Source organism: Ceratosolen solmsi, unplaced genomic scaffold (assembly GCF_000503995.2).
Source record: "Ceratosolen solmsi marchali unplaced genomic scaffold, CerSol_1.0 scaffold11, whole genome shotgun sequence".
Taxonomy (NCBI): Eukaryota; Metazoa; Arthropoda; class Insecta; order Hymenoptera; family Agaonidae; genus Ceratosolen; species Ceratosolen solmsi.
In genome coordinates this window covers 8609221-8636004 of record NW_011948416.1, presented here as the reverse complement: position 1 = coordinate 8636004, position 26784 = coordinate 8609221, and the positions used below count along the sequence as shown (strand labels likewise).

At 41.6% G+C, this 26784-nt stretch overlaps 2 protein-coding genes across 2 annotated transcripts in view; one reads left to right on the top strand and one right to left on the bottom strand.

Moving 5' to 3' along the window:
* Positions 1-19525, top strand: part of LOC105359495 (photoreceptor-specific nuclear receptor) — a 36574-nt gene extending 17049 nt beyond the window's left edge. The window contains exons 5-9 of the mRNA XM_011496109.1: positions 6579-6693; positions 16639-16757; positions 17186-17406; positions 18489-18777; positions 19287-19525. Of these exons, the coding sequence (XP_011494411.1) occupies positions 6579-6693; positions 16639-16757; positions 17186-17406; positions 18489-18777; positions 19287-19525 (983 nt within the window). The remainder of the gene's footprint in view (positions 1-6578; positions 6694-16638; positions 16758-17185; positions 17407-18488; positions 18778-19286) is intronic.
* Positions 10333-13566, bottom strand: LOC105359270 (centrosomal protein of 78 kDa). Its single transcript, XM_011495816.1, has 4 exons — positions 13226-13566; positions 12254-12792; positions 11640-12154; positions 10333-11360 (listed from the first exon to the last, which is right to left on the bottom strand). The coding sequence occupies exons 1-4, from the start codon at positions 13510-13512 to the stop codon at positions 10494-10496; spliced, it is 2208 nt and encodes a 735-aa protein (XP_011494118.1). The 5' UTR covers positions 13513-13566; the 3' UTR covers positions 10333-10493.
* Positions 19526-26784: the final 7259 nt, after the last annotated feature.

Sequence of the window (26784 nt, the reverse complement as noted above, 5' to 3'; positions counted from 1 at the left end):
AGAGAGAGAGAGAGGGAGAGAGAGGGAGAGAGAGAGAGAGAGAGAGAGAGAGAGAGAGAGAGAGAGAGAGAGAGAGTGACGGTGCTCGCATAATTTTATCTTCCCGGTGCTGATCGTTGGACTTGACGCTAGAGCAATAAAATCGAGCGAATAAGACGCTTGAGGGTTAAAACAAGTATACGCTGAAATTTCCTAGCGCATTACGTAATGTCGCCATGGCAGTGAAGGCATTTCTCTTGGCACAGAAATCAATCAGATATCGGAAAGGTGGGGAGGAAGGGGAGGAGGATGGGTGGATGAGAGGAAAGAGACATCAGAGCGGAGAAGACATCGCGGGTGAAATCGAGGGTAGGCGAGGGTGAGATAGAGCGAGAGAGCCTCGACTCAACTCTTAATGCCTTTGCGTGGCGAGCCGCACCTGCCGCTGTTGTGCTCCCGCTCCCTTTCATCATCCTCTCGTTTTCTCGCCCCTTGGCAGCCGCAAACTTTCTTATTGCCGAACTTGATGTCGTAAGGAGAAATTGCTTCGGGTCCCCTTTGCCCAAGTAGACTCAAAGCACGGATAGATCGGGCTTTTTTGCTCGGGGCGAGCTTGGCTTGGGAGCTTTGATGCATCGAAAGAGGAACGAGGGGCCCTTGTCTCTGACGCCGTCGCTCTCGCCTTTCCCTCGCCTTCTCTTCCTCCTCATTACAATGGCAAAGTTGTTTAAGTATCCGCGAATCCGGACTCGCGTGATCGCCGCATCGAAGCCACACGCTATTCATGTCTCTTATTTACCTTCTTTAGAGCATCGAATTACAAGAGCGTGAAGAACGATCCGCGCGAGCATATAAATCGAGGAATTTTCTTACTTATACATGTCTTTGTTTTTTGTAACATTAAAATGCTCAAATTCACGACCATTCAATCCCCGAACGTGGACTTTAGACTCTCATTTTATACTAAAGTACTTTTTAATTCAAATTTCATGAAACGAATGAACATGAACAAGTATTGTTACACTTGTCATAGTGACGACTGCTGATATTGCTGGAGTAACAAAGTGTCAGCGTGGGCGATTAGTACTAGTTTTGAGTTTATATTGACGTTAATGTGATTATTAAAGAATGATATTCGATGGCTATAGCTTCAACTCGATTCTACCAATTCTGAAGACGAAGGAATTATTTATTTATCGATTATACATACCCACATGCCTGCGCGCGTATATTTATTACTTTACTTATTTATCGTAATAGAGTTGTCACGCGCTTGTTCCTAACGTACATTCTCCAACAAACAATTGTCATTTATTGCGATACAGTTGCGTAACTATTGGGATGTCCGATTAGTATCGCAATTAACAAGTATAGAAAACAAAAACAAAACAAAAACAAAAAATAAAGAAAACGAACGAGTTAAGGCAATAGAGATCGGGACAATCGGTAAGCACACGATTAGAGCACATTGACGCGGCACTTCATCCGTGACAATTCGTTTCTAGCCGCAAAAGAGCACTCGGACACTTTAAAGTGACGCGATCGCTAGACGAGCGAAGAACATGCGAGCGAATGCACCTCCCGGCCAGGTAGCGACGGGCTCAAGCTCCCCGTGGCAATTACACAGCTTTCGGAGCTTAAGCCCGGGCGTTCTCGCGTCCTTCTGATTATATAATAATACGCGCGTATGACTCCGGGGGCGCAGATTCGCAATTACACGGGGGCGCGTACCACACGCTCGGTAAACATGCGGAGAGGTCGTTAGCGCGTTGGTCACGTGGCTCGCCCCGAGGCGCATCTCCAAGGGTTAATTGGAGGAAATAAACGCGAGCGGAGGGATACGTGCGATAGCCAAAGGGGTTGCACTTCATTATATATCTCTCGCTCTCTTTATTTGCTTGTCGCACACCCATTGCGAACTATGTGCACGGTCTCCTTCTCGTCGGCCTCCCTTTTTCCCTAATTTCCAAAGTCACTTTTTGCCCGACGACGTTCCTCTCCTTTCCTAATCATACTTTGAGATTACATATTTCGTATCCTATGCTATAAGTAGAATAGGCGTGGTGCTAAATCCCTGCATTATTTTCAGTGCGAAAGTTTGCGAATCGAAGGGTTTAAGTACGATAGATTTGGTTTGTTCTTTGCTCTTTATTTTTTGTTTGTTTCTTTGTATTGTTTGTTTTTTGTTTTTACAAAAATCTTGAAGCACGAGGAAGTTATTGCTTTACAATGAATCATCCAGCATCCTTTTTAACGAACTACTTCAATAATGCTTTCTCTCTCTCTCTCTCTCTCTCTCTCTCTCTCTCTTCTCGCTGTCTACATGTCTCCAAGCTTAGTAAAATAAAGGACCGCCCGTCGCTCCATGCAAATTAGAGAAAGAGAGCATTTATCTTACCATGCGTGGCGCACACGCAAAGGGAGGCGACCGTGAAAAAAAAACACGCAGCGCGTGCGGTAGGCCACGGCACCAAAGGGCTGGTAAAAGCCGCAGAAGGAAGTCCGACCGAAGCCCATTAAGCCGTCCGGTGAATGAGAACGTGGTTTGCTCTCTCTCTCTCTCTCTCTCTCTCTCTCTCACTCTCTCTCTCGAACACCCACCCACCCACCCACACACGCGCGCGCGCGCGCATTCTTTTTTTTCATTCTTTTGTTTGTTTTTGCCATTTACTCGCGTGGACTGTCCAGTGTCCGTGAAAGTCCCCGTGGAGATTGGCAGAGCTGCTCTGATTTATGCGTGTCCCTCGTTCTTTCCTTTTTTCACTTTTTTCCGCGTGGCTTTCGTCGGCCAGTGATGCGTTTTATCTTGCTTAATTTGATTTTAACGTGACGGCAACTATTCTTTCATTTTCTCGTCAAGATTTCGCGTGTTGCTTATTCGTTACAAAAAAAACGGTTAACGAGTCCTCGTAATGGCGGGCCTCGTGTTATGAGTTATTTTGTAATCCGAGATTACTATTAACTTTACGCATCGAGCATGCTCGCTCTCGCACACACACCTGCACACTTACAACCATGTCCAAGCAAAATATCGTAATTAAATAAGCTCGATGCTTTTTCACCCGACACTATGTAAAGTGCCGGCAATCGTAAATTTGAAGCGATCACTGTACAATCGACGCTTGTTACAATTTCAATGCAAACATACTTGAATAGTCTAGTAAAAATATTGCAAATCCTTTTAATACGCGACATCCTGCTTTTCTTTAACGTATTCAAGGAATTCGAGATGACAATGAGAGCCTAGAGCAACGTAGGACGTCCAAATGCCGCCCGATCCATCTTGCCCCGTGGGGTCACCTTGTTCCACTCTCTCCTATCGATACCGGTCAGTGACTTATTTGCATATGTAAACAGAAAATCTGAACACTCACAGTCCGTTGGTGGGGTTGATTGTTGCTCGAATACGGATATACGCGAAGAACTTTATTTAACAAAGACGGACGATCTCGTTGGAATTCACTGAAAGTATCAATGAGGATTAAGCGGGCGGCAAATCGCTCGATATTACCCTAATATTTAGAATAATACTTGTCCCGGCCATATTAAGATTATAAAATAATATATAAAACACATTAATGTCTAATTAATACAGGATTGTGCTGTTATGATTTGTTTAAACGAGGGCCGGAACAAGGGTTTTTGTCGCGCTGGAAACGGACGCGCTGCTTTAATTGTATGACTCTTGAATTATTTATATGTATGTGAGCGTTCATGTATTTTGTTTCCTTTTTTTTTTTTATCTGAAAATTACAAGTACATAATGTTGTGTATATATTAGAGTCTTAAAATGTAATTTCTCGCAATATTCTAAAGTGCAATATTTGGTAGGTAGCTTTTGTGCAAGTTTCTGTACGTAAAGAATTAATTTTTAAGGAATGTGACTGCTTGGACCGTATCTCGAGCGGTTAAAAAGAAAAAAGAAAGAAAAAGAAAAAAGAATAAAGAAAAAATCATTCCAACAAATAACAAAGAGCTAAAGATATTATTTTAAATCGTTAAGGCCAGTAGAGAAAGCAGCGGTAGCTCGAAGCAATGAGAATAATTCACTCGACTGGGAAAGTAAGTGTAAGGAAATATACCGAGTAGACTGATAATACACTCAAGCGCCAGAAGCCCAGCGGGACAAAATAAACATAATAATTCCATAATTCTGGTCGAATGTAATAAAGATAGAAATAAAGGGACAATAGGAATGGGATGTCGGTGGGCGCATGTAAATGTCGGAAGATAGAGGAATAGAAACCGTTCCCGTAGAGCTTCCTTGTCATTTTTCGTTTTCGCTCATAAGGCGAAAACACGAGCGGGTTACCTAACGGGCGCCTATTGCTACGAACAATGCATCTGATTTCTGCGCGGTCCGTTAAATTTATGCTGTCAGACGCAGGCACCTCAACTCCTCGTGACATAACCGTATTACATGAATTCGTCGAACGCCCATTGGGATGGACGCCGATGATAGAGAGAGAGAGAGAGAGAGAGAGAAAAGCGGGTGAGGGGGCATGGAAAAACGAATAAGGCAAATAGAGAGGATGGTGAAGAAGAGCTGAATACTCAATAGAAATGGGATAGTCTTTGAGTCATGAATGATAAGTGCAAACATTGTGTTTTTGATGGGCCCATGCTGTAATCGACAATTTTATAACTAAAGAAACAATAAAACGATTATTGAATTATTCAGTCAGTACTAAGGCCTCGTTTGCCCATTATGCAATTTTATTTTGCATAAACTTTAACAATTTTAAAAAACAAACAAAAGATACCTAATAATTTAAACAACAGTTATTAGAAAAATATACCCTATGTTGTAAAATTAAAGCGCAATTGATTTATAATATCAATAATGAGAACATATTCATGGATTTTTTATTTTTCCAAAGACAATCGGTTTCGTTCACCCAATAACTTTTACCTATCGCCGAACATTCATCGTGCAATTTTAATTCTTTTTCGCAGATCCTTTCGTTCGGACGCCAACGGAATCGTTGACTAGTCGCTTCGCTATCGAATAAACGAGTGAAATACTCGTTGTTCTCATTACGTAATCGCACATCCACCGGACAAATCCTAAGCAACGAATAAACGTCGATATAAATCGCACTACACATCGGATGAGTCTAGACTCTAGTACTCGAAAAGAAAGAGATAGAGATAGTTAGGAGATATACAGGTAGAGAAATGGATGGATAGATGGATAGATGGAGAGAGGAACGGATGAATGGATGGATGGATGGATGGATGGATGGACGAGTGGATGGATGGATAAATATTTAGATGGATGCATGGATAAATACGTAGATGAATGGATGGATAGTAAATATATTTGTAGATAGACAGATAGATAAATTGATTGACGGAGAAGGGGGAAAATGAAAAAAGTCAAGGGGGCGAGGAAGGAAATTAGTAGAGGGTACCGCCATTTTGTATTTGAGCTTAGCCCCGGCGATATCCAGCCCATTTGGAAATTCTATCGCTTTCGATTGCCTGCGAGCTTCTGTCTCGAATACTATCGACGCTGTCGAGTCACCTGCAGATTTTCAGGTGCTGGCGCACATTATTATTGCGTCGCTATCACAAAATCATAAATGGACTTTAATGATCTTTTTCTTGGATTAGCAATACGTAAACCACTTCCACGAGACGTCGTTTCTTTAACTTTTAAACATGCAGGACCGAGGTTCGTTATTCCTCAACTGTATTTTCCATTATATGCAGTTAGTTGCCCTGCTCCTTACATCGATCGATATGCTTTATCGATACAAGGATGTATAAATATAATGTTGACGATTTGATAAAAGGGGATAAGCATATCGACGCATCTGATTAGAATACCAACAGTATATTGCGTAAGAGTTATTTTTCACATATTTTTCGCATACTTTTTATAGAATTTATTATACGCGATTAGCAATTGTTACAATTCGATGATTTAAAACTTGTAGCTCTTATGAAAATTCGTAGCTTGCAACATTTTTTCGCCAATTAGATAAAACTCCGTTTCGTTGTGACCATTAAATACGTACCAAATGCGCTCACTTATTTACTTATTTACTTTATAAGTATCAAGTATGCGGCAATAATTTGTCACTTAAACGCGAATATTGGTATTAATAATTGGCGGTGCTATGTCGTTTACCCTATTAAATTTCATAAAAGTCTCGATTCAAAGAAACGAGCTGTCAATATAAAAGGATATTTTATAAATAACATTCGCCTTCGTGAACAGAGTGTCAGGATTGCCATTGGAGAAAGTCTGGCAAATTTTAAAGAGACGATAGTGGTCGTGCCAACGCAAGCTCAATGTTCCTCTCATTCGCTGCTTTTCTATAAAGAAAGCTCACGTCTCGAGTAACAACAACTCTTAGAAATTGCGACTCCTCGTCTTCGTCGCCATACAAATAACACAAAATACGGAAAAGGTGAGAAATTGGGGCGTAAAGTCAGAAAATGAAGTGTTCGTGCGGACGGCCGTAAAAATTGTCCGTCGCCGCGGTGCATGAAATTCCCGTCGTAAACGTGCGTTTATAGATAAGCACCGGAAACCGAACGGATGCACGGACTAACGTCGGGGACGACGCGGTCTCCCCTGTCTGTTGCAGCGGTGCAAAACGAGCGACAGCCACGGAACACGGCAACCATCAGGCCGGAAGCTCTCGTGGAAATGGACCAGGAGCGGGCGCTACGCGAGGCCGCTGTCGCCGTCGGCGTCTTTGGGTAAGTCAGTTCCAGGATAAGATTGTCTTCATTAAGTCCTTTAGAGCAGCCTTGGCAACGATGTCCGACCGAATTAAAGACACCTCAGACGCGTACCTCTCAAGAAAGCACGATAGTTTGCCTCGTGCGGGATTGTCGCTTTGCCGAAACGTGCACAATAGTCGATAGAGTGCAATTGGCGGAGTCGCGTTTCTTCAGCGTCGCCGAACATTAAGATGCCAAGGGAGCGTAATTCGACTGGCCAATCGGGGGGGGGGGGCAGATAAAAAGTTATACACAAACGACAACGCCAGTGACTGGAAAGGACAATTTCCCGATCTGCCGTCGGTCGATTAGATGGCCCACCGGGTCGTCGCGGCAGCTCGACCCAAAAATGAAAAGGCCAAAGGGTCAACGAGTCACCGAAGAGAAAGAAGAAGAGCTAGAGAATGAGGATGAAGAGGAGGAGGAGGAGGAGGAGGAGGTGATGGAGAAGGAGGAGAAAGAGAAAATGTACGAGGAGGAGCAGAAGCCCCGACAATAGCTCGAGCTCCGGCAGCTATTCCCCCTTGCCTTAATTAAAATAGCTAGGTGAAATAGTGGAGGCGGGTGGAGGAGGAGGAGGAGGAGGAGGAGGAGGACGAGGACGAGGGGTAGGGGGGGAGGAGGTGTCGATGCGCGCTCGTGTAACAGCCAAGCCTCTATCGGCAATTTTTAATCCGATCGCAACGAGGCATCGATATAGGCACACTCGGTAGTTGGCACACGTTTGATCTTGGCCGGGTCGGCCAAGTTAATACGCCAGGCCGAGCATGATCTATCATGAAAAATTACCTTTGACTGAGGGTGCCGATGTCGTTGGAGGAGGAGGCGGGGTTGGTCGCAACGTGAACCGTTGAGCCGGAAGTAACGGAAAATCCATAGCGAAGCCGTGCGCGACGCGGACGTCGGGAGAATTTTCGCGAGGCACATTCCACCGAGATCGAAGCGCCGGGGCTTTTGGCCACTGCCGCTGTTTGCTTCCCCCTCCACCAGACTCGCTCCTCCAGATGTGGGCACATTTAGATTTATATGAGTTGGCTAATGTCACGGGAGATAGTCCTCGATGAATCCGGATAATTGAGTTTCTTACGAAAAATAAATCTTCCGGGACTTCGATGGAGAAACTTATTACAGAGAAGGAAAGTCTTAGGCATTGATGTTACGTGTAAATTGCATGGTTGGGTGGACCGCGTTGTATGTGCAATTAATAAATATAGGCATATTTTATGTCAATGTCGCAATAAACGAGGATAAATATATTTATTGCTCCTGCCGTACTCCATAGAGAATTTTCAAACTTTCTCGTTACTTTGTCGTGGCTAAAGAGTGCTTCGGAGATAAAATTAAATATTATTATTAGAAAATGGTTTGCCTTATCGATAAGAATCTTCTGCCCATCCAATGATAATAGCGAATGAAAATATCATCGAACAAGATAAAGAGGAAGGAAGAAAACGGATTACTTGGCCGAGAAAGGAGCGTTTCTGATACGAGAATAGATTAGATTAGCGTGTCAAGTTGCTTTAAAAATGTGAATTATTAGAAAATATTGTTTTGATTGATTCATTAAGTATACAATGTTCGATTACGTTTTAACGATTAAAATTTAAAAATTAAAAGCCATAAAATACGTTGCATTGAAGCACCGAATGTAAAATTATTATTCGTATAGCAAAATTTCCAACGATGACTTGATCTTGGTATGTTTAAATTGTGGATTATTAGAAACTTCTAATCGAGTGATAATTTATTGTTATTTTTCTTTTTTGTTTTTTTTTTTGTTTTTCAATTCCAATAGCCTCATTTTAATGCTCGTATAATTGTTAATATTGTTTTTGTGCTTTAAACGCACAATAGCTCGATTATAGATATAAATATTAAATACTTGGAACGCTTACTCGATTCGCTGGAATGAAAATATCTATTTTCCATATGAGTGTATTGTACTTATTGCATGTTATTCTTACTTATGTCACATTAAATTATTAATAATGATAATATGCTAACAGATTTCTTAAATCCGATTGTAAATATTAATGCTAATATAAATGCTATTATGCTAATTATGGACCATTTGAAGAATTACTGGATGAGAAAAATTGCAAATATCCGAAGTATTTTTATTGAAAAAGATTAACTATCTCTAGTTACAAGATAATTTTTATTGTAAGCTTTTAAATATATATATTTTTTTTTATAATAATGATCATTACTTTGTAACTCGAAACAGATTTTCATTGCAAAATGAAAATTTGGTCCTCCTCCTGTATATTTATGCATCGAGCCTTTGCACTAATATTAGTCTTTTTGTTCTTACTTTCCTTTTTTTTTTTTTTTTTTTTTTTTTTTTTTTTTTTTTTTTACAACAATTTCTCCATGATCCTTAAAAGTTCATTAATTTAAAATACGCACACCAGTAAATAATATGATCGGTTATTTCATATCGATAATAAGAATTGTGCGTTAATAGAGCTCCTACTATAACGCCGCTCGTGTTGCAAAAATTAATTGGACTAAATTACTTGTGCGCTTGTAAATTCGTCGAGCGATTCGAATTTCATTAAACAAACAAACAAAACAAAAAAAAAAAACAAAAAAATAATAATAATAATAATAAAAATAAATAAATAAAGAACAAAAAAAAAAAACCGATAATTTACAGGTTACATAATTTCTTGCAAAATAATCGCCAAGGAACGTACTTTACATATTGGCGAAATGTTGATATCCCTAAGTCTTGTACTGATTAAATTCACGCTCACGCAATTCTTCATTGCGATTCTACAATAATATGACATTTATTACTCAGGACTGACATTACGTAAAAACTTGCTTTCTTTTATCCAACGACGTTGCATTATGATATATATTAAAATAAAATCATCCTATCCTATTAATATTGGTGCTGTGAAATTTTCTATAAACACGTATGGTTTCGTTAAAGAAGTAAATACCAAGGGATTTTAAAAGTAGTACAAGATAAAATTATAATTAACAGTGAGCAAGGCACAGCTATTCCCACGACAATCCAAAGCAAGTTATCGTCATATTTTGTTTAAAGAAGAAAGTTTTTTAAATTTTTTTATTTTGTCGTCGTCGTCGTCGTCGTTGTTGTTGTTGTTTTTCTTTTTTTTCTACTCTTTCTCCTTGTTGCTGTTTATTATTATTATTATTATTATTATTATTATTATTATTATGATTATTATTTATTTTTTTTGTTTTTTGTTTTTTTGGTCGTTTCCTTTTCTTTTCGTCTATATTTTGGTTTCTGTTTTTGTTGCGTTATTGCATAATGATTTCACGAGAAAATGTGTTGGTGCGTAAGTTTTGCGTACATTGCTCGATGCATTTACGTAGCCGTGAACTGGCTTGGGCTATTATTATAACTTTTCTTACTACTACTTTTCAACTGTGTACAATCGGAATGCGATCGGAATCGCACATTTATCCCCTATATGTTTGAGCATAATACGTGAACATAATAATCTTGGCCTATTATATAATAAGAAAATTTTTGCGTCGTTCCGTGAAAGCACGTCCATACATTCGAGTCGCCTATATTTCGTCGGTCGACGTTCCTTCTCCATTCACGGACCCAGTTTCATTAAATCGGTTAAGCCGCCCTTTGAGATAATTTTCCATCCTCCACGAAAGGCCGAGGTACTTCGAAAGCAACAAATCAGAAACAAAAACAGAAACAAAATTGTCAGCCAAATCACGTTCATTTGGCATATGGGTTAGATTGTCGAAGGACGCGTCGTCCGCTTTATGATCGCCTCTCACATGTGGGCGTTTAAGCTTATGGGAGAGCCGCCCTGGATAATACTCGCGAAAATGGCTCTGGCCCTTTCGCCCGACAGCTCTTTGCTATTTCCCGCGATTCGCGCGTGACTCAATTGCTGTCCTTGATAATTTGCCATCAGCTCGGGTAGCCTGATCGTCTCGGTCGTGTCCCCGATGTGCCGCTCCATCCGCATCATCGGCCCCAAAGGCTCGATCGTCGTGCAAATGTTGCTCTCCGATCTCCCGTATCTCGCCGTCATCTGCAGCCTCGACAGCACCGCGTGTTCGTCAACAAAGTATCCTTTCTTCAGATTCTCCGACTTGGTCTTGCGAATTATGAGGGCGAACCTGCGCCTGATGTCGTCCCTCGCGACGTTGTCCTCCTCCTGGTCGAGGGCCTCGAGACTGTCCTCGGCCCTCCTAGACGTCGCCTCGAGCATGCGCATTAGCCTACCGAACGTGTAGCTTATCTCGTCCATGGACTTCTGGCTCATAAGGAAATAGCCCCGAGTGTCTCGGTCGCGCTGCTGAAGTGTCTCCTTAAGCTCCGTCAGATCGCACATTACCGACTCGAGCTTCTGTTCGGCGAACTCCCGACTCGCCCGCTCCTCCGCGAGCAGCAAATTATTACGTCGGATCTCCTCCTCCAGCTCGTCTCGCTCCTTTCTAATCCCGATCAATTCGGCCAGTATCTCCTGGAGCTGCCGGTCCCGTTGCTCACTGTGGGCCGCGTCCTCCACACTCGGCTCGCTCTTCATCACGACTTCTTTAATCGGTGGCTCTTTCATCTGGGCCGGCTCGTCCAACGATCGGATCTGCGCCAGAAGATCCAAGTGGAGGGACACCTTAGGCACCGCTTCGACCTGCTCGCACAACAAACGTATAATCCCAACGATGCGCTCGATGTTGCTAACGAGATAGAGATAGAGAGAGAGAGAGAGAGAGAGAGAGAGAGTAAGAGAGAGAGAGAGAGAGAGTAAGAGAGAGAGAGAGAGAGTAAGAGAGAGAGAGAGAGTAAGAGATAGAGATAGAGAGAGAGAGAGAGTGAGAGAGTGAGACGGGGGGAGGGGAGGATCGGTCGGTCGGTCGGTCGGTCGGTCGGTCGGTCGTCATCGATCCTAACAACCGGGCATCCGCGTTACCTGACGTGGCTGCGTGCGCTCTAGCGGCTTCATCGGCTGCCTACAAACGCGCTGCTTCTCGAACATCGGCAACGACTTCGACTTCATTCCCTTAAGTATCTGGGGCACAGGCGTGAGCGCCTTCCTGAATATGATGGGTGCGATCGGCCTCTTCACCTGCCTAATCATCGCGCTCTTCGACCTCATTGGCCCCGGTCTGCTATCCTGCTCCAGCTGCTTCTGCTTGTGAAAACTCGTGGCCGAGGAGACGCGCTTTACGCCGCCTCTCTCCTTCTGTGGGATACTCAGCCATCTGTACTCGTTCTCGCTGCGCAGATTATTCCGGTCCAGGAGCTTCATTATCTCGCCGAGCGACTCATCGCGCAGGCCCGAGTTCAGTCGCACGTCCACGATAACAATGGTCTTGTTGTGCTCGAGGAGATCGATCACGACCTTGGCTATCTCGTGATTGAGGCCGCACTGCTGGAGATCCAACGCCTTGAACCAGAGGCTGTCCCCGATCGCCTCAATGATACCTGGAACAGGGGACGCGAGATCGGTTAACGTCTATTAAGGATTAGTGGAGGCTATTAATGCGATAGATAGGCTGTTAATGATGGGAGTGGGAGCTTTACCGATGGCGGCCTCATTGCCGAGCTTGTAGTTGCCGTTGAGCGTGAGCCTGCGCAGTCCCGGCATGCTCTCGAGCTTGGGCTCGCGGTATCTCAGCGACTCCTTCCACGCGTCGTGATAGAGGTTGAGCTTTTGGCGGGAGAGGGCCGAGGCGAGCACGGGCCCGGCCCCAGGACCGAGATCGCACTGCGAGAGATTGAGGCACTTGACGCTCGGGATGTCGGCGATCGCCCTGCAGATCACCTCGCAGCCGGCGTCGCCGATGTAGCATCGTTGAAGCGAAAGATGCTGGAGGGACTTGGTGTTGCTGAGGCCGACGCAGAGGGCGACGAGGCAGTCCTCGGGCATGGGCACGCCTTCGAGCTCGAGGGTCGTAAGGGCCGAGGAGTATCGGAGACACTGGCCGAGGCTATGGGACAGCCACTCGAGGAGATAACGCGTCAAGACGACCGGGGCCTTGCCGACCGTGCGCGCCTTCGGCTCCGAGTTGGCCTGGTCCAGCCATTTGCGGCACTGGAACTTGCTGCGCACGCTTATTGATCTACGGTGGGAATAAGTAGAGGGTGGTCGATGATGTTTGACGTCACTTTGCTTAGGCTCACGCCGACGTAACGAGTATTATGGAAGTAGGAGGCCAGTTCGTTTGGGGCCCAAGCCGTAATTAAGAGAGATACGAGAGTCTCAGGGCCGTGCTTATCGATTATCATTAATTAATTAGATGCGCGAGCGACGTGTGCGCGGCTTGCTTCTAGCGGCCCTCTACGCAAGACCTTCGTCAACGACAAAATCAGGGTAATTGCAGGATACGTGATTATTGGTGATGATGGAACGGATCAGAGTTGGGGCGTTTGGTGCGGCATTAGTCGAAATCGAGGCGAGACGATGCTCGTGCGAACGAGTGTCGGGGAGTCGCGACGTCGCGACGTCGCGGTTTAACGAATGAACGGTGGGCGAGTGAGTCAGTCGATACGAACCTGAGCGTACGATCGAATGACAGGGAATTTAGGATGGGCTTCCAGTCGTCCATTTTAACGCGGTCGGTCGTAAAGTCGAGCGAGTAGGGCAAAGTGACGCAGATCATCGGCAGTGGCCTGAGCCGCTGCTTCTTGCAAAGCTCCATGTAGCTGCTGGCGAAGCTGTGATCTTCCGCAGTCGCCTGCATGTTTGTGCGCATAACCGTTCCTGGGCCGCCGAGACTTTGCGTTCGACGTCGTTGATGAGCCAGAGAGATCAGACCGGCCAGTCGGGAAATGAGTTTCATTGATCAAGGACATTCGAATTATTCAACCTAACGCTGACAAGCCCTGAGCTTAGCCCCTTACGTAGGACGAACCCTATTTATTAGCGAGCTGCTTATTATCCCTCCGTAAACGAATTGTCGCAATTGCCGATGGACTGTTGGCTTTTGACTTTGCGCTCAAGATGAGCGTCAACCGACGTAAATTTGATTAATGCTGTTATTTTTCACTTTCACGTTGATAAAGCATACGCTCGTATAAGATATTTAACGAAATCATTGAAGGCATTAAGACTGATAAGTAAGCGATGGCACTTTCCGTCTCGTTTATGCATTAGGCGGTGATGCTCGAACGGCGCGCGATAAATTTTGTCAGATTTAAGAATTTTTACGCTCTCTTACGTTTTCTCGTTTTTTTTCTCGTTTTTTTTTCTCGTTTTTTTTTATTTTTTTTTTTATTATATCTTTTCTTTTCGTTGTTCCCGAGCACGTTTGTGTACAAAGTAAACAATAACGTGGTAATGGTCGAATTTCATGTAATTTCATGCTGAAAGCGTTTATTGTTTCTAAGCAGGTTGAATGGTTAGTTTGAAAATTAATTTAGACACTCGACGATAGGTTGGAAATGCTCATGATCTTACTCTGTGTACTGGAATTTCCTAATATAAATATATAATGAAAGGTGATGCACTAATGATCAAGTAATATGTCACAATTTGTTAGCTTACGAAGGTGCCATTATCAAATAGATGAATTCTTACTCGTGAAATCAGTGCACCGAATAAGCAATCTAATAATAAGCGCGATGATAAGCCATGCTTTGATAGTTTTTTTTTTTTTTTTTTTTTCTATTTTACTTAAAAGTTAATGTGAGCGTCAAATAGAGATAGTTACCTGATTATTTCTAAAAAATTTTAAGCTTGTGAAATGCGTGAGACGTGTGACAAGTTAAACCTGGATTTTGTATATCGAGGAACTTCCCGACCAAAAGAAATCTCGTTGCCGAACTTCATCTGCGCGACTTACGGGCTTCGGTTTTACTGACACCTGAAACACCGACATATTAACGTAAATATATTTATTTAGTTTCGGCGCTCGGCGGCCACTTTTTACCAAATTACCCGAAAGCTCTGAAAGCGGCGACGAGCGAAAGTTTAAAGTACAAATTAGGTTGCGACATCGGATATTTGTGTGGTAATTAAATCACTAAAAAAAAAAAAAATCTTAAATACAGCTGGTGAGACAAACGAAAAAATGGGAAAACGAAACGGAGAAGTGTACAGCCTGAAGTTCGCCCCATAAAGCGAATGCGATTTATTTTGCGCATACGCAGACGATAGCGTGGCATTCGAAACGACTTTATATTCAAAAAGCTGTTAATTGTCAAAACTATGGTAAATCAATGTGAGAGAGCGAGAGAAAGAGAGAGTGTGAGAGAGAGAGACAGACAGAGAGAGAGAGAGAGAGAGACAGAGAAAGAGAGAGAGAGAGATGGAGGTAGATAGAAATGTAGATATATAAATATATATATATATATATATATATATATATATCTACATTTCTATCTACCTCCATCTCTCTCTCTCTCTCTCTCTCTCTCTCTCTCTCTCTCTCTCTCTCTCTCTCTCTCTCTCTCTCTCTCTCTCTCTCTCTCTCTCTCTCTCTCTCTCTCTCTCTCTCTCTCTCTCTCTCTCTCTCTCTCTCTCTCTCTCTCTCTCTCTCTCTCTCTCTCTCTCTCTCTCTCTCTCTCTCTCTCTCTCTCTCTCTCTCTCTCTCTCTCTCTCTCTCTCTCTCTCTCTCTCTCTCTCTCTCTCTCTCTCTCTCTCTCTCTCTCTCTCTCTCTCTCTCTCTCTCTCTCTCTCTCTCTCTCTCTCTCTCTCTCTCTCTCTCTCTCTCTCTCTCTCTCTCTCTCTCTCTCTCTCTCTCTCTCTCTCTCTCTCTCTCTCTCTCTCTCTCTCTCTCTCTCTCTCTCTCTCTCTCTCTCTCTCTCTCTCTCTCTCTCTCTCTCTCTCTCTCTCTCTCTCTCTCTCTCTCTCTCTCTCTCTCTCTCTCTCTCTCTCTCTCTCTCTCTCTCTCTCTCTCTCTCTCTCTCTCTCTCTCTCTCTCTCTCTCTCTCTCTCTCTCTCTCTCTCTCTCTCTCTCTCTCTCTCTCTCTCTCTCTCTCTCTCTCTCTCTCTCTCTCTCTCTCTCTCTCTCTCTCTCTCTCTCTCTCTCTCTCTCTCTCTCTCTCTCTCTCTCTCTCTCTCTCTCTCTCTCTCTCTCTCTCTCTCTCTCTCTCTTTCTCTGTATATATCTATATATCGATCGATCTATCTATCTATCTATATATATATATATATATATATACATAGATAGATAGATAGATCGATCGATATATAGATATATACAGAGAAAGAGAGAGAGATAATGTTTTTAATTAAAATAAAGTTTTCTCTTTATGCTATATTAACGCGTGGGAATAGCTTCTTAATTATATACGTAATACAATTTTTAAATTGCCGCTACTCGTGCATGAAAAATTTACTTTCTCACCTGACGATATTCCAATAATAATGTCGCCTTCGAATTGCAATTAGAATAATCTCTTAGACTCCAATCAACATAGCCTATTTCGAAAATCAAACACAAAATACTTTGTAAAACTACGTCCTATTTTCTAAACTCCAACTGCTCTCTCCCTCCCTTTCGCTCATCCTCCTCCCATCACCGTCCCTCATCATCACAATCACTCCACCCGCCTCCTTTCCCATTCCCGCTCCCTGCCCCCTTCCTTCCACATCCATTTTCCAACGCATATTTCCTACTCGACGAGAATACGACGAGCGGATAGCGAAGTTAAAAAATTGAATAACCTACAAAGTGAAATGCATCATGCGTATCGGCATAATTTAAATAATCCCATTTCCATCGAATCCCTCCTATTGCCATTACAACAAACAATTAGTGTGCGACGAATTATGCTGCCGGACACGCGCTTACATTATCATGAATAAAAATTAAGGCCTCATTAACAATCAGTGAGAACAATGACATCTGAGCGAATAAGGACGTGATTAAAATTTCAATCCTAATACGGACGCGGCGCAGCGCGCCAATATAATTGGGAAATTATGGTGATTTACTTGAGCGGCCCCAACTCTTTGTCCACAGGCCCCCGGTTTCTTTGGCGATGGCGCGATACGCCGCACCGCTGCCTCTACCCACAACTGTCGCTCCGACCTCGAATTCCACCAGTGCGCCGACGCCACCTCGACAAGATAACGACGATGGTAAATGCCGTTACACTTAGCATGCTTATGCCAACGATTAAGAGTATGGAAAAAGCATTTTTTTGTACTCGAGTACTTTGCATTCGAATACTTTGCTAGCGTATCGTATCGGCAAATAACGCGGATTAATAAGATTTGAGGAGCCGCGCGCGTGTCCTTTATCCCTCACCTCTAAGCTCCATGACAATACTACGATTTAACGGGAGGATCGACGTGGTGGAAGATGAAATATCTAAAGCTCTTTAAGCGATTGATCGATGCTACTCTCGCGACCTTTTGCTTTTATTCCTTCATTCTCGTACAATGTAAGGAAGGTTTGCATGTTGCTGGCGCCGAGTACTGGCCAAACGGGTAAACGTTCTATTGACGAAGCCCAACGAGAGTCTCGATGTGCAATGAGTAATTGACGGGGCGATTAATCGACACAGGAAACGCCTCGGAAGACAGCATTGACGTAACGAACGAGGAGCCCCTGACTCCCCAGCCTCAGCCACGCACCAATTGCAATCAACTGCCTCCAGTTATGCCGTCGATCTACTCGCCGGCGAGCGTCGAGACTGTCTACGAGACCTCGGCGAGGCTGCTCTTCATGGCCGTCAAGTGGGCCAAGAACCTGCCGTCCTTCGGCAGTCTGCCGTTTCGCGATCAGGTGACTTGATTATCGACACGGAGCTTCGGATTTTCCTAGCGGGGCACGGGGGCTTTGCATCCCCGTTCATTGACTTGGGGATTCTATGCTATTGGATTCGGTATGAAATCGCAGTGGTGGCACGTTCGGACTCTCTCGCCCGCCAACGTCCAAATAAAATTGAAAAACATGGCGCTGTGAGCGTGGACTTTCTTTCATTGTTTCTTTCTGCCTTTATGTGTATTTCTTCGTGTTTTGTTTTTGTTTAGTTTGTTTAATGCAAAAACAGATGGAATTTGATCGATGATAGAATCGGCGGTGCCAAGTTAGTTTAGCAAAAAAGGATTGCTATTGCGATTCGCGAGATATAAGTTTTATTATTGGAAATAACTTTGCTTTATTCGGTACTGTGGGAGCGCCTGATAAGTAAGACAAATCTGAAAATTTCATCGAGTTCGGGAGGGATTTTTTGTTGGCGGCCGGTCGGTAGAAATACGATTTACTTCTTTTCCTCTTTCTTTTTTTATCAACAAACTGTTCTTACATCGCCATGTAGCAATAATATTTGTTTTATTGGCTCTTTATACCCTCTTAAAACAAATGCTTTAACGAGAAAGCTCATTGTGCGCTATTCTATCCGATTTAAATTGCAACTGCGAATGACAATGAGATTTCAATAGATTAATCGGATAAACGAGAGAAACCTTTACTGTAAACATAATATACACTGATTACAGCCATGCCTCCCGTCAAATTCTTAAATTTCCCATTTTCTTCTCTCGATTTTTATAAATAATATTTTCTTATTTATTTATTTATTTATTTTATTTTGTTCTTCTTAAACAAAGACGAAAAAAAAGTCCCCGTAAAAATTGAATGTCTAATTATGTAAATTTTGTGCACCCGATTTGATCCCATGAACCCCATAATCGTTTGCAAAGACTTACGCACATCGCCCGGTACATCCAATCTTCAGTCTTCAATGCCTTGGACCTAAATGTAATAAGACAATCCATAGAATGGCCAACTTCCGCAACTCCCTTTGAAGCAGCCAAATCAAGCAGCATAATTATAAATTGCCTTATATATTTCATCCTATGCAGGTAATACTCCTCGAGGAATCCTGGTCGGAGCTATTTTTATTGAACGCCGTTCAGTGGTGCCTGCCCTTGGAATCCTCGCCGCTGTTCAGTGCGGCTGAACTGTCAGCTCTGACGATGTCGCCCCACCCGGTGCACTCGCACTCGGGCCTCCACCTCTCCTCGCCAAGCAAATCCAATCAGGTCGCAGTGGACGTGAGATACCTGCACGACATGCTGCATCGGTACAAATCCGTCATGATCGATCCCGCGGAATTCGCCTGCATGAAGGCCATCGTTCTTTTTCGTCCAGGTATGATGAAAATCTCACTTATTGGTCGATTGGTCGATTGCGTGCTCTCTCGAGACGTTCCGAGCGCCATCCCAGGGGACTTCGTAAATATCTCGGTAAAGATTCTGCCTGCGAGCGTCAAGGGCATCCTTCGCGCGGCGATTTATTAGCGAACGCGTCACTTTAAAAACGAAAAGTCTTTCACCGTGAGGGATAACGTCGATCTTTTCCATATCATCAATTATATAGCATATTTTTGAAAATCGTTTAATAATGCTCGACCGTCGTACAGTACATCGATATCAATTACCAATATTGCGATAAGTTGGTGGACATGTAATGTATGACGCGCCTTGTATTTCGCCAACTCATAGCTTACGCGAACAACCCATTCGCGTAAAATTCCCAATGCTCCCCTTACATAAACCGCCAAACAATATAATATGATAACGCCGTAAGCACTAGACCTCGTGCACCCCACCGCTCAATCTCATTCGAAAGGACAGAACCAAAGGGCCGAAACTTTATAGAGACTCGAGGTCTGAAAGACTCGAGCCAGATCGAAAACCTGCAGGACCAGGCGCAGGTGATGCTGGGACAGCACACGAGGAGTCAACAGCCTAGCAATCCGGCGCGCTTCGGCCGTCTGTTGCTCCTCTTGCCCCTGCTGAGGAACGTGTCCGCTGCCCGGGTCGAGCTCATCTACTTCCACAGGACGATCGGCAATACGCCGATGGAGAAAGTACTCTGCGACATGTACAAGAACTAGAGGGGACAGCGACACTGTACCGACTGCCACCGTCGTTCGCTTTCTCTATGTGGACTTATTTGCAAGAAGGAAGCTGACGCGGTACAGGCCGACGAGAGTCCTTTTCAGCGCCTAAAGGCACACGATGATCGACAGGAGCGTTGGTTTCCCCTAGTTGCCTAAATAAGAGTACGTCGGTGGGTCTCGATGGACATATAAGCTCATTTTAAATCAGTGTTAACGGAGTATCGAGTTCATATAATAGTCATTGGTCACGTAACTCGTGTTATGTGATATATATATATATATATATATATATATATACATATATATATTAATAACAATAACAATAGGAATAATAATAACAATAACAATAATAATATAAACGATGGTCGATAGGGGAGGGAAGGTCGGTAGCTCGTGGTGCAAGTGAGCCAAGTTCATTGATTGCCTACCCCATGCTACGCCTTTAATAAGAAAGGGCTTCTTTTTTTTCGAGCCCTAAACAAATTGTTTCGAATTTACAATCTGTTTTATTCTTGGATTATACTTCCGGTAAAAATGACGCATAATTGTGCTATATTTATAGAGATTGTGAATCTACTTCAAGTAGAACAGATGCTCGTTCTACGCGTAGCGAGAACATTGGCATTAGGTGGCGTGTAAATTGATTTGCAGAGTTCCTGGGGTGCCATCTTATATTCCAATTCAATTGAATCGTATTACATCTTACTTAATATAAATTTCAAATAGTAGACCGCAATAACCATCACTGATTTAAATAAACAGTTTACAGTTTATGATTTTCACTTGTTATCGCTTGATATTATTGCATCGTAAAACATTCTGGCTGTTCTTCGACTTTAATGTATATCTGTATGTACATACATACGCCAACACGCACGCACGCGCGCGCGCGCGCGCGCGCACACACACACACACACACACTCATCGAACGATAAATATTTCAATTCAGACATTCACAAACATTGATTGCTTTCATTTATTTTATAATTTAAAGAACGTTGGACAAGGCATTTACATTTACTTACAGAATAACTATCATCGATGTATTGAAATTATTTAATCGTTCACCCGTACTATGTATGATTATATTTATATGTGTAGTTGTGCAACATAATCCCTCGGATATCGGAATCAGTTGTGTGATTTTATTCTATCCGAAATAATAGAATTATATCTAGGGATTGATCTTAATTATTACGTAAATTTATCTTTATAAGAATTAGTTATGCCTAACTTGATTGATACAGTGCAGTGAAATATATTTGATATTAAAGCTGAATTTGCATATGTAAAGAGATGAAGAGTTGTTATCGTTAGGAGAGGGGAAAAAGCTTTCTTTATTACGACCAAAATTTGCTAATCATGTAAAAAGATAAGGTAATATGGCGAAAATAACAACATTTGATTAGAATGAAATCACGAGGCAACGAAATTAATATGCCATTGTGAAGGCCTAAAGTTAACCAAAATAATAAATCGAACGTTTTAATTAACCCGGAAAAGAGTGATTATTAAGCATTATATTTCACTTGGAAACCAGTCTACATTGATATTTCCATTCGTTGATTTAAAATCCTTATATTATTATTCATTGATGTTATGAATAAATTGTAAACCCTATAATTTTACTATTATTGTAAAATTCACTTTGACAAAACTTGAGGAACAATATTTTTACACTTCGTATTAAGAATTGCATACTAATGCTAATGTGCATAATAGTACAGAAAATTATTTTACTTTAATCTAAGTTAATATTTCAAATATTCGTTACATTCTTAATGTATAGTTTTACAAATTTAAAATTAAATATCTATGGGAGTAAACGTACTCTGACAATTATTGCGAAGCATTTGCATTAGATATTTTTTTAAATCAAACACTATATAATCATATGTATATTTCAATTGCTAAACATCCTTTGTTGTCCTCGCAAATGTCAATGGACCAAATATACAATTCCATATTAATTGTCCAAATCTTAATATCAGTGCTTGTTAATTTTTAATGAATTAATTGACCTAAAACGTAAGGAATAATTTTAATAGAAAATCTCAGCTCAAATATATACAGACATATGTTTAATTTATATAATTTATTAAGAATGCAGGAATTATATTAAATTAAATTGAAATTACATAATAAACAATTATTTCGTTAATCAATAAATATAGCACAATCGATATAGATATCGATTAATGCAGCGTTTGCATATTTTTCTTTAGAAAATGATTTTCTTCTTTCTTATTTATTTATTTATTTATTATTTTTTGTTTTAACATGTATAACTATTTTTAGCGTAAGAACACAATCAAAGCGCAACCAGAATTAAATTATTTCATTCGAAATTGGCATAAGTGTAACGATGCTGAAATAGTAACTGAAAATCGTGATTGCTCGTATTAAGTTATTACTTTTGTTAATATAAAAACATTTATAAATGCATAATGATACGTGATCATGAAGCATTTGTTTAATATGAAAATTATATATACGCATAAATTGTATATTAATAACAAAGAGAACGTGATTAATTAATTATTATTAATGCACAATGTCTTGTTAAAGTCTAATGTTATAAAATAAAAAATTTACAACTCTGTATTAATTAATGGTATATACAATAAAATTTTATATATAAAATGCAAAAACAAAAAACAAGAGAAGCATCGTTTTTCGAAAGATAGGAGAGTCACGTGATTTGAATTATTGGCCAGGCAAGATGCAGGATGTAATAGTCCAGTGGAAAGAATGAAGAGTTTATGAAAGATTATTTCATAAAATCGTATAGTAAAATAATTATTCTAGTCATAAAATTAGTCATAAAATGCGCTGTAAAAAAAAAAAAAAAAAAAAAAAAAAAAAAAAAAAAAAAAAAAAGGCTAAATCGTGCGCATCTACTGTATATTCCATGTTGTGATAAATGATTGTCGTAAAAATGCTGTATGTGGATGATCACATTCGGCAGAATATAATATAACGATTACGCAACATTCATTGTAATAAAATTAAGTACGCAACCATATTCAATTACATGTGATTATTTATCTACCTAATGATCCAAATTTCCTTCTCGATTCTTTCCAACGTGATATTTACGTCAAAGCAAATGGTCCTACAACTGTCCTTCCATAAAAATATTTAAGACTCTCATTTACGATGACAATTGCATGACTGTCGTAAGATCCCATTTCCGCTTAATCACCTAATAAATGAATAACCGAGCATTGACATTTTCAATTGAAATTTGTAATTGAAATTTCGAACAGCGCATTAACGAAGCAGCGCCATTGACGAAACACAGCTAATTCTTTCGGCATTTTAAGAAATCGAAGAATGCTAAACTTCCAAAGAACTCATTGACCAGCTAACTGTACACTAACACCGAGAACATGGGACAAACGAGGCCAGTGAAAATCATTGCGTAAGGTGAGTCCAAAGTCCAAAATTGCTTTAATGATGTTCGCGCGACCCAACGCTTAAATTGTTAAAAGTACAGGAGGCGTGAGAGGGAGGAACCGATAGCCCTCGACTAAGTAAAATAACTCGGCGATATTAAAAGAGCGAGTCGTAAAAATAAAATCCATTAACGTAGGATGGCCTAAGGGAAAGAAGGCGGGTATCGTATATTTATTTATCGCCGGCTTAATCCCTGACTTTGTGCGCGCCACATGGCGGCTCGATGCTGCTACCGGGACGCGATAAATTACGCCGGGGCTACTTAAAGTTGTCAAAGCCAGGATGTCAAACAGGAGTTGGGTTTGGTTGACTGAGGGCGAAGCTCGGGAGATGCCGGCTAATCGTTCCATTCTCGTAAACTCGTGTCTTTTTTTTCTTTTATTTATTTTTTTTATTTATTTATTTATTTATTTTTTTTCCAAGGAGAAGAGCTGAACGAAAGTTCGTGCAAAAAAAAAAAAAAAAAAAAAAAACAAGTGATATTCGCAATATAAATGGGTTGTATTTGAAAATATATGTATTAAATGTACAAGGGGACAAACGATCGTGTATATATTATGAAGGGTGGTGTATAATTTTCGGAAAAATGACATTACGATTCGGTGATTTTTAACGAGCGATTTCGAAGCGATAAAATAAACTGTGCTAACGTAGTTTATCAATCATGACCTCGGAAAGGTTTTGATCAATGTCCATGAGCCTAGCAATAGAGTTCCACGGGCGAATCTGTCATGTTAACTTATTTGATAAAGAGACTTGTGAGAGGTGAAATGATATTTCTTATGAATTATCGTGTGCAATCTATTTCGGTAAGATTAGGTAGCTTTCAAGAGTTTTAAGAAGCACGTTTAGAGAGGCGAGTAATTCTTGAAAAGAAATTTTTCTCTTCATTCTCGACCAAAGCCTATCATCGTTAATGTAAATGATTCCCATAGACTAATTAATAAATAATAACGGAGCGCCCGACATCTAGTGTCATTTCAATTAAATAAATTTTCAACCACGGAAATAGCAGTTGCGTACGCGCGATCGACGCATCAACGCAACCTGATTTATGAGGCGGCTGTAAATCGGCGACAAATGTCTCTCTGGCCGTGGCAAATCGCTAGACAATTGCCGGAAAAGAGCTTCGCCGAGTGGACGAGGATCGTTTTCGTAAATGACGATCGAAAAGCAAGCGCCAATGGAGCAAAAGAGCGCAATGCGGCATCTGCCGATATTGGCTTTATCCTCACTGTATTAAGGACAAAATGAGAAAGAGAGAGAGAGAGAGAGAGAGAGAGAGAGAGAGAGAGAGAGAGAGCTAATGCCATTTGAAATTACGATCCCCGGTGACGCTGGCGACCGTTTGTCGAGGATTTGCGAGCGGGCCTCGCCCCCTTTAGCCCCGCGCACTTGCCGCTTGACGTGCATGGAACGCGGGAGTCATCGAGTGACTTGATATGCGCATATTTAACCAAACTGCCCTTTTGTTCGCCGACTTTCTATTTTCCTAAGGCTGATCCAGGGGCTTTGCTGCGTAAGCCTGGATATGCCTCGCGTTTGCTCGCGTGATATCGCGATGGAGAATAATTGCGGTGGGATTCGTTTGGCCGTCGGAAGTCTGAGCCAATGCCTTTCGTATGGGCTGAAGTTGATCATTCTCGTCGGTTTGGACGGCTCGTTACGTTAAAGCTCGCTGTTTAACCAATCAATCAGATATTCTTTCTGACGTCTACGCTGAGCACGCATATGGATAAATTATAATAATCAATGATTGGGCGATAAATCAGTTAAATGGCTAATTCATGCACTATTCTAGTTTAAAATCATTTAATTCACTTGGCTGTTTAGTTATTATTATCATAAATACTATTGCTTTTATGCACAGTATGGAGTGAAATGAAAATGTGTCTATCTATTAATGCTTATCTGAAAAGTATTTGTCGAACGGCAAAATATCGAATTATTCTGTGGGGTTGGGGGAGGGATAAGAAGAAATTTGAAGATAAAAGAAGTCCCAATGCAACTTCACATGCTTAAACTTTTGAGACATCGTGTAAATAATATGTATTTGTAATTGAAGAACAAAGATTGCGCGAGGCTTTTATAAAAGTAATTCTATAATAACAAGGCCTACTGATAAAATAAAAAAAGTGCTTATACAAATACAATTTAAATAATTCAAAAAGTAATAATATGAAAATTGAAGGTTCAACTACGAAAATATTTTTTACTCGCCATCTTGATTTAAGCGTTAGATGAGTTGAAATGGAAAAGAAAGACTTTTCATTAAAATGATAATGCTAAAGTTTTAGATTTAAAGCATCTGCTGTAATGTCGCATGTAATATTAATGAAAACACTCACAGACAGAGCTCATGGCAGATTTTACATTGAGAAAAACTTGCATGACGGACGATAGCTGATGAGCACATTTGTTAAAACAAAATCTGTTATTCGGTCAGACGAAAAAAGCAAATACTCGGGAATGTGACAAAGTCGCGTCGGACTTATCGAGAGTGAAAATCGCGCAAATGCTAATTTATCGTTCGTTCACCTCCTTTTCGACGCTCAGAACTTGGCACGAGCGAGTTTCCTAATTTAATCCTTAATTTAATAGACCTACGTATGATTACAAGGGCGCGTTAATTTTGTTATCCAAGGTCTTGGGATCGCATCACGAAATTCGTCGATTATCCGTAATGAGAGAGTCTTAATTAAATGGTAGATTAATTAATGGAGCTTTATTGTGCAAAATAAATGAAATAGATGAAACGAAAAAAAAAAAAGTTATTATAATAGGGTTGGTAACTGAGAAGCCTAGGTCAATAAATATTTATATTGTATTGTACAATTGTAATTAGGAGATTAAAGTCAATGTTTCGTAAGGTATACGATAAAGTAAATAAATTTCGCTTAACCTTAAAGGGCAATTTAAGTATGAAAAGCTCATTGATTCGATTATTCTCAATTTCTATACAGATAGCAGAATTAACGAAACGAAAAATTCAGTTTTCCTTCGACTCTGTGTACGTGTCTCGTAATGGCCAGAGCCACACACGCGCAAAGCCACGATGGCCAAAGTATCCGCTGAAAGAGTTAATGAGGAAGTATTAATGGGATGACTCGTGGATCGAGTCAAGCAACTCGATGAGGCTGCCGATTGAAAGAGGAAGAGGCCGTTCGCGCAAAGGAACCGATGAAAAATATGGGACGTTTCGTATCCGCGGCTTTAAAGCTCCGCGTCCGATCGAAAGCTCGCATAGAATTCAGGATTGGCGCGCATCCCCGTGGCGAAAGGCCATCGAGCCACTCTATGTAAAATGAGAAAAAATAAGGGAGAAAGAGAGGGATGAAATGTGAATTAACGACGCCCGTGAGGAAAAGTCGTTCGTCGGCTTCGCTCCCGGAAAAGCGAGGAGGGGGCGGCAGGCCAGTGAGAAGGGGGCGGAGGAGGTCGCCGTCGCGGCGCCAGAGTATCGACTCGGTTCGGCGCGGGGGCGGAGTTTAAGCTCGGCGCCCCTTCCGTCGCCCCGAACACGACGCACGGCAACAAAACTCCCGCTGAAGGGCGATCCAGCAATGGCGCCGGGACTTGTTGTATTTCGCTTTCGAGAGCTGAGCCCCTCAACCCGTATCTGCCACATTGGCTAGGAGGGACGAAAAGCTCGACAGAATAAACGAACGCGAGAAGTGAGAACCACGGTTGTCTGTGTGTGCGTACGCGCTCGCAAATGTATACGAATGAGATAGAGATAGGCATATATATATATATATATATATATATATATATATATATATATAGAGAGTCTC

What these genes read in the sequence shown, in the direction of transcription:
- LOC105359270 (XM_011495816.1), bottom strand. Translation starts at nt 13,512, where the DNA reads ATGAAACTCATTTCCCGACTGGCCGGTCTGATCTCTCTGGCTCATCAA. An exon ending in TCATTCGATCGTACGCTCAG is followed by an intron (nt 12,793 to 13,225) that starts GTTCGTATCGAC and finishes TTCCCACCGTAG; the next exon opens with ATCAATAAGCGTGCGCAGCA. An exon ending in CGGCAATGAGGCCGCCATCG is followed by an intron (nt 12,155 to 12,253) that starts GTAAAGCTCCCA and finishes CCCCTGTTCCAG; the next exon opens with GTATCATTGAGGCGATCGGG.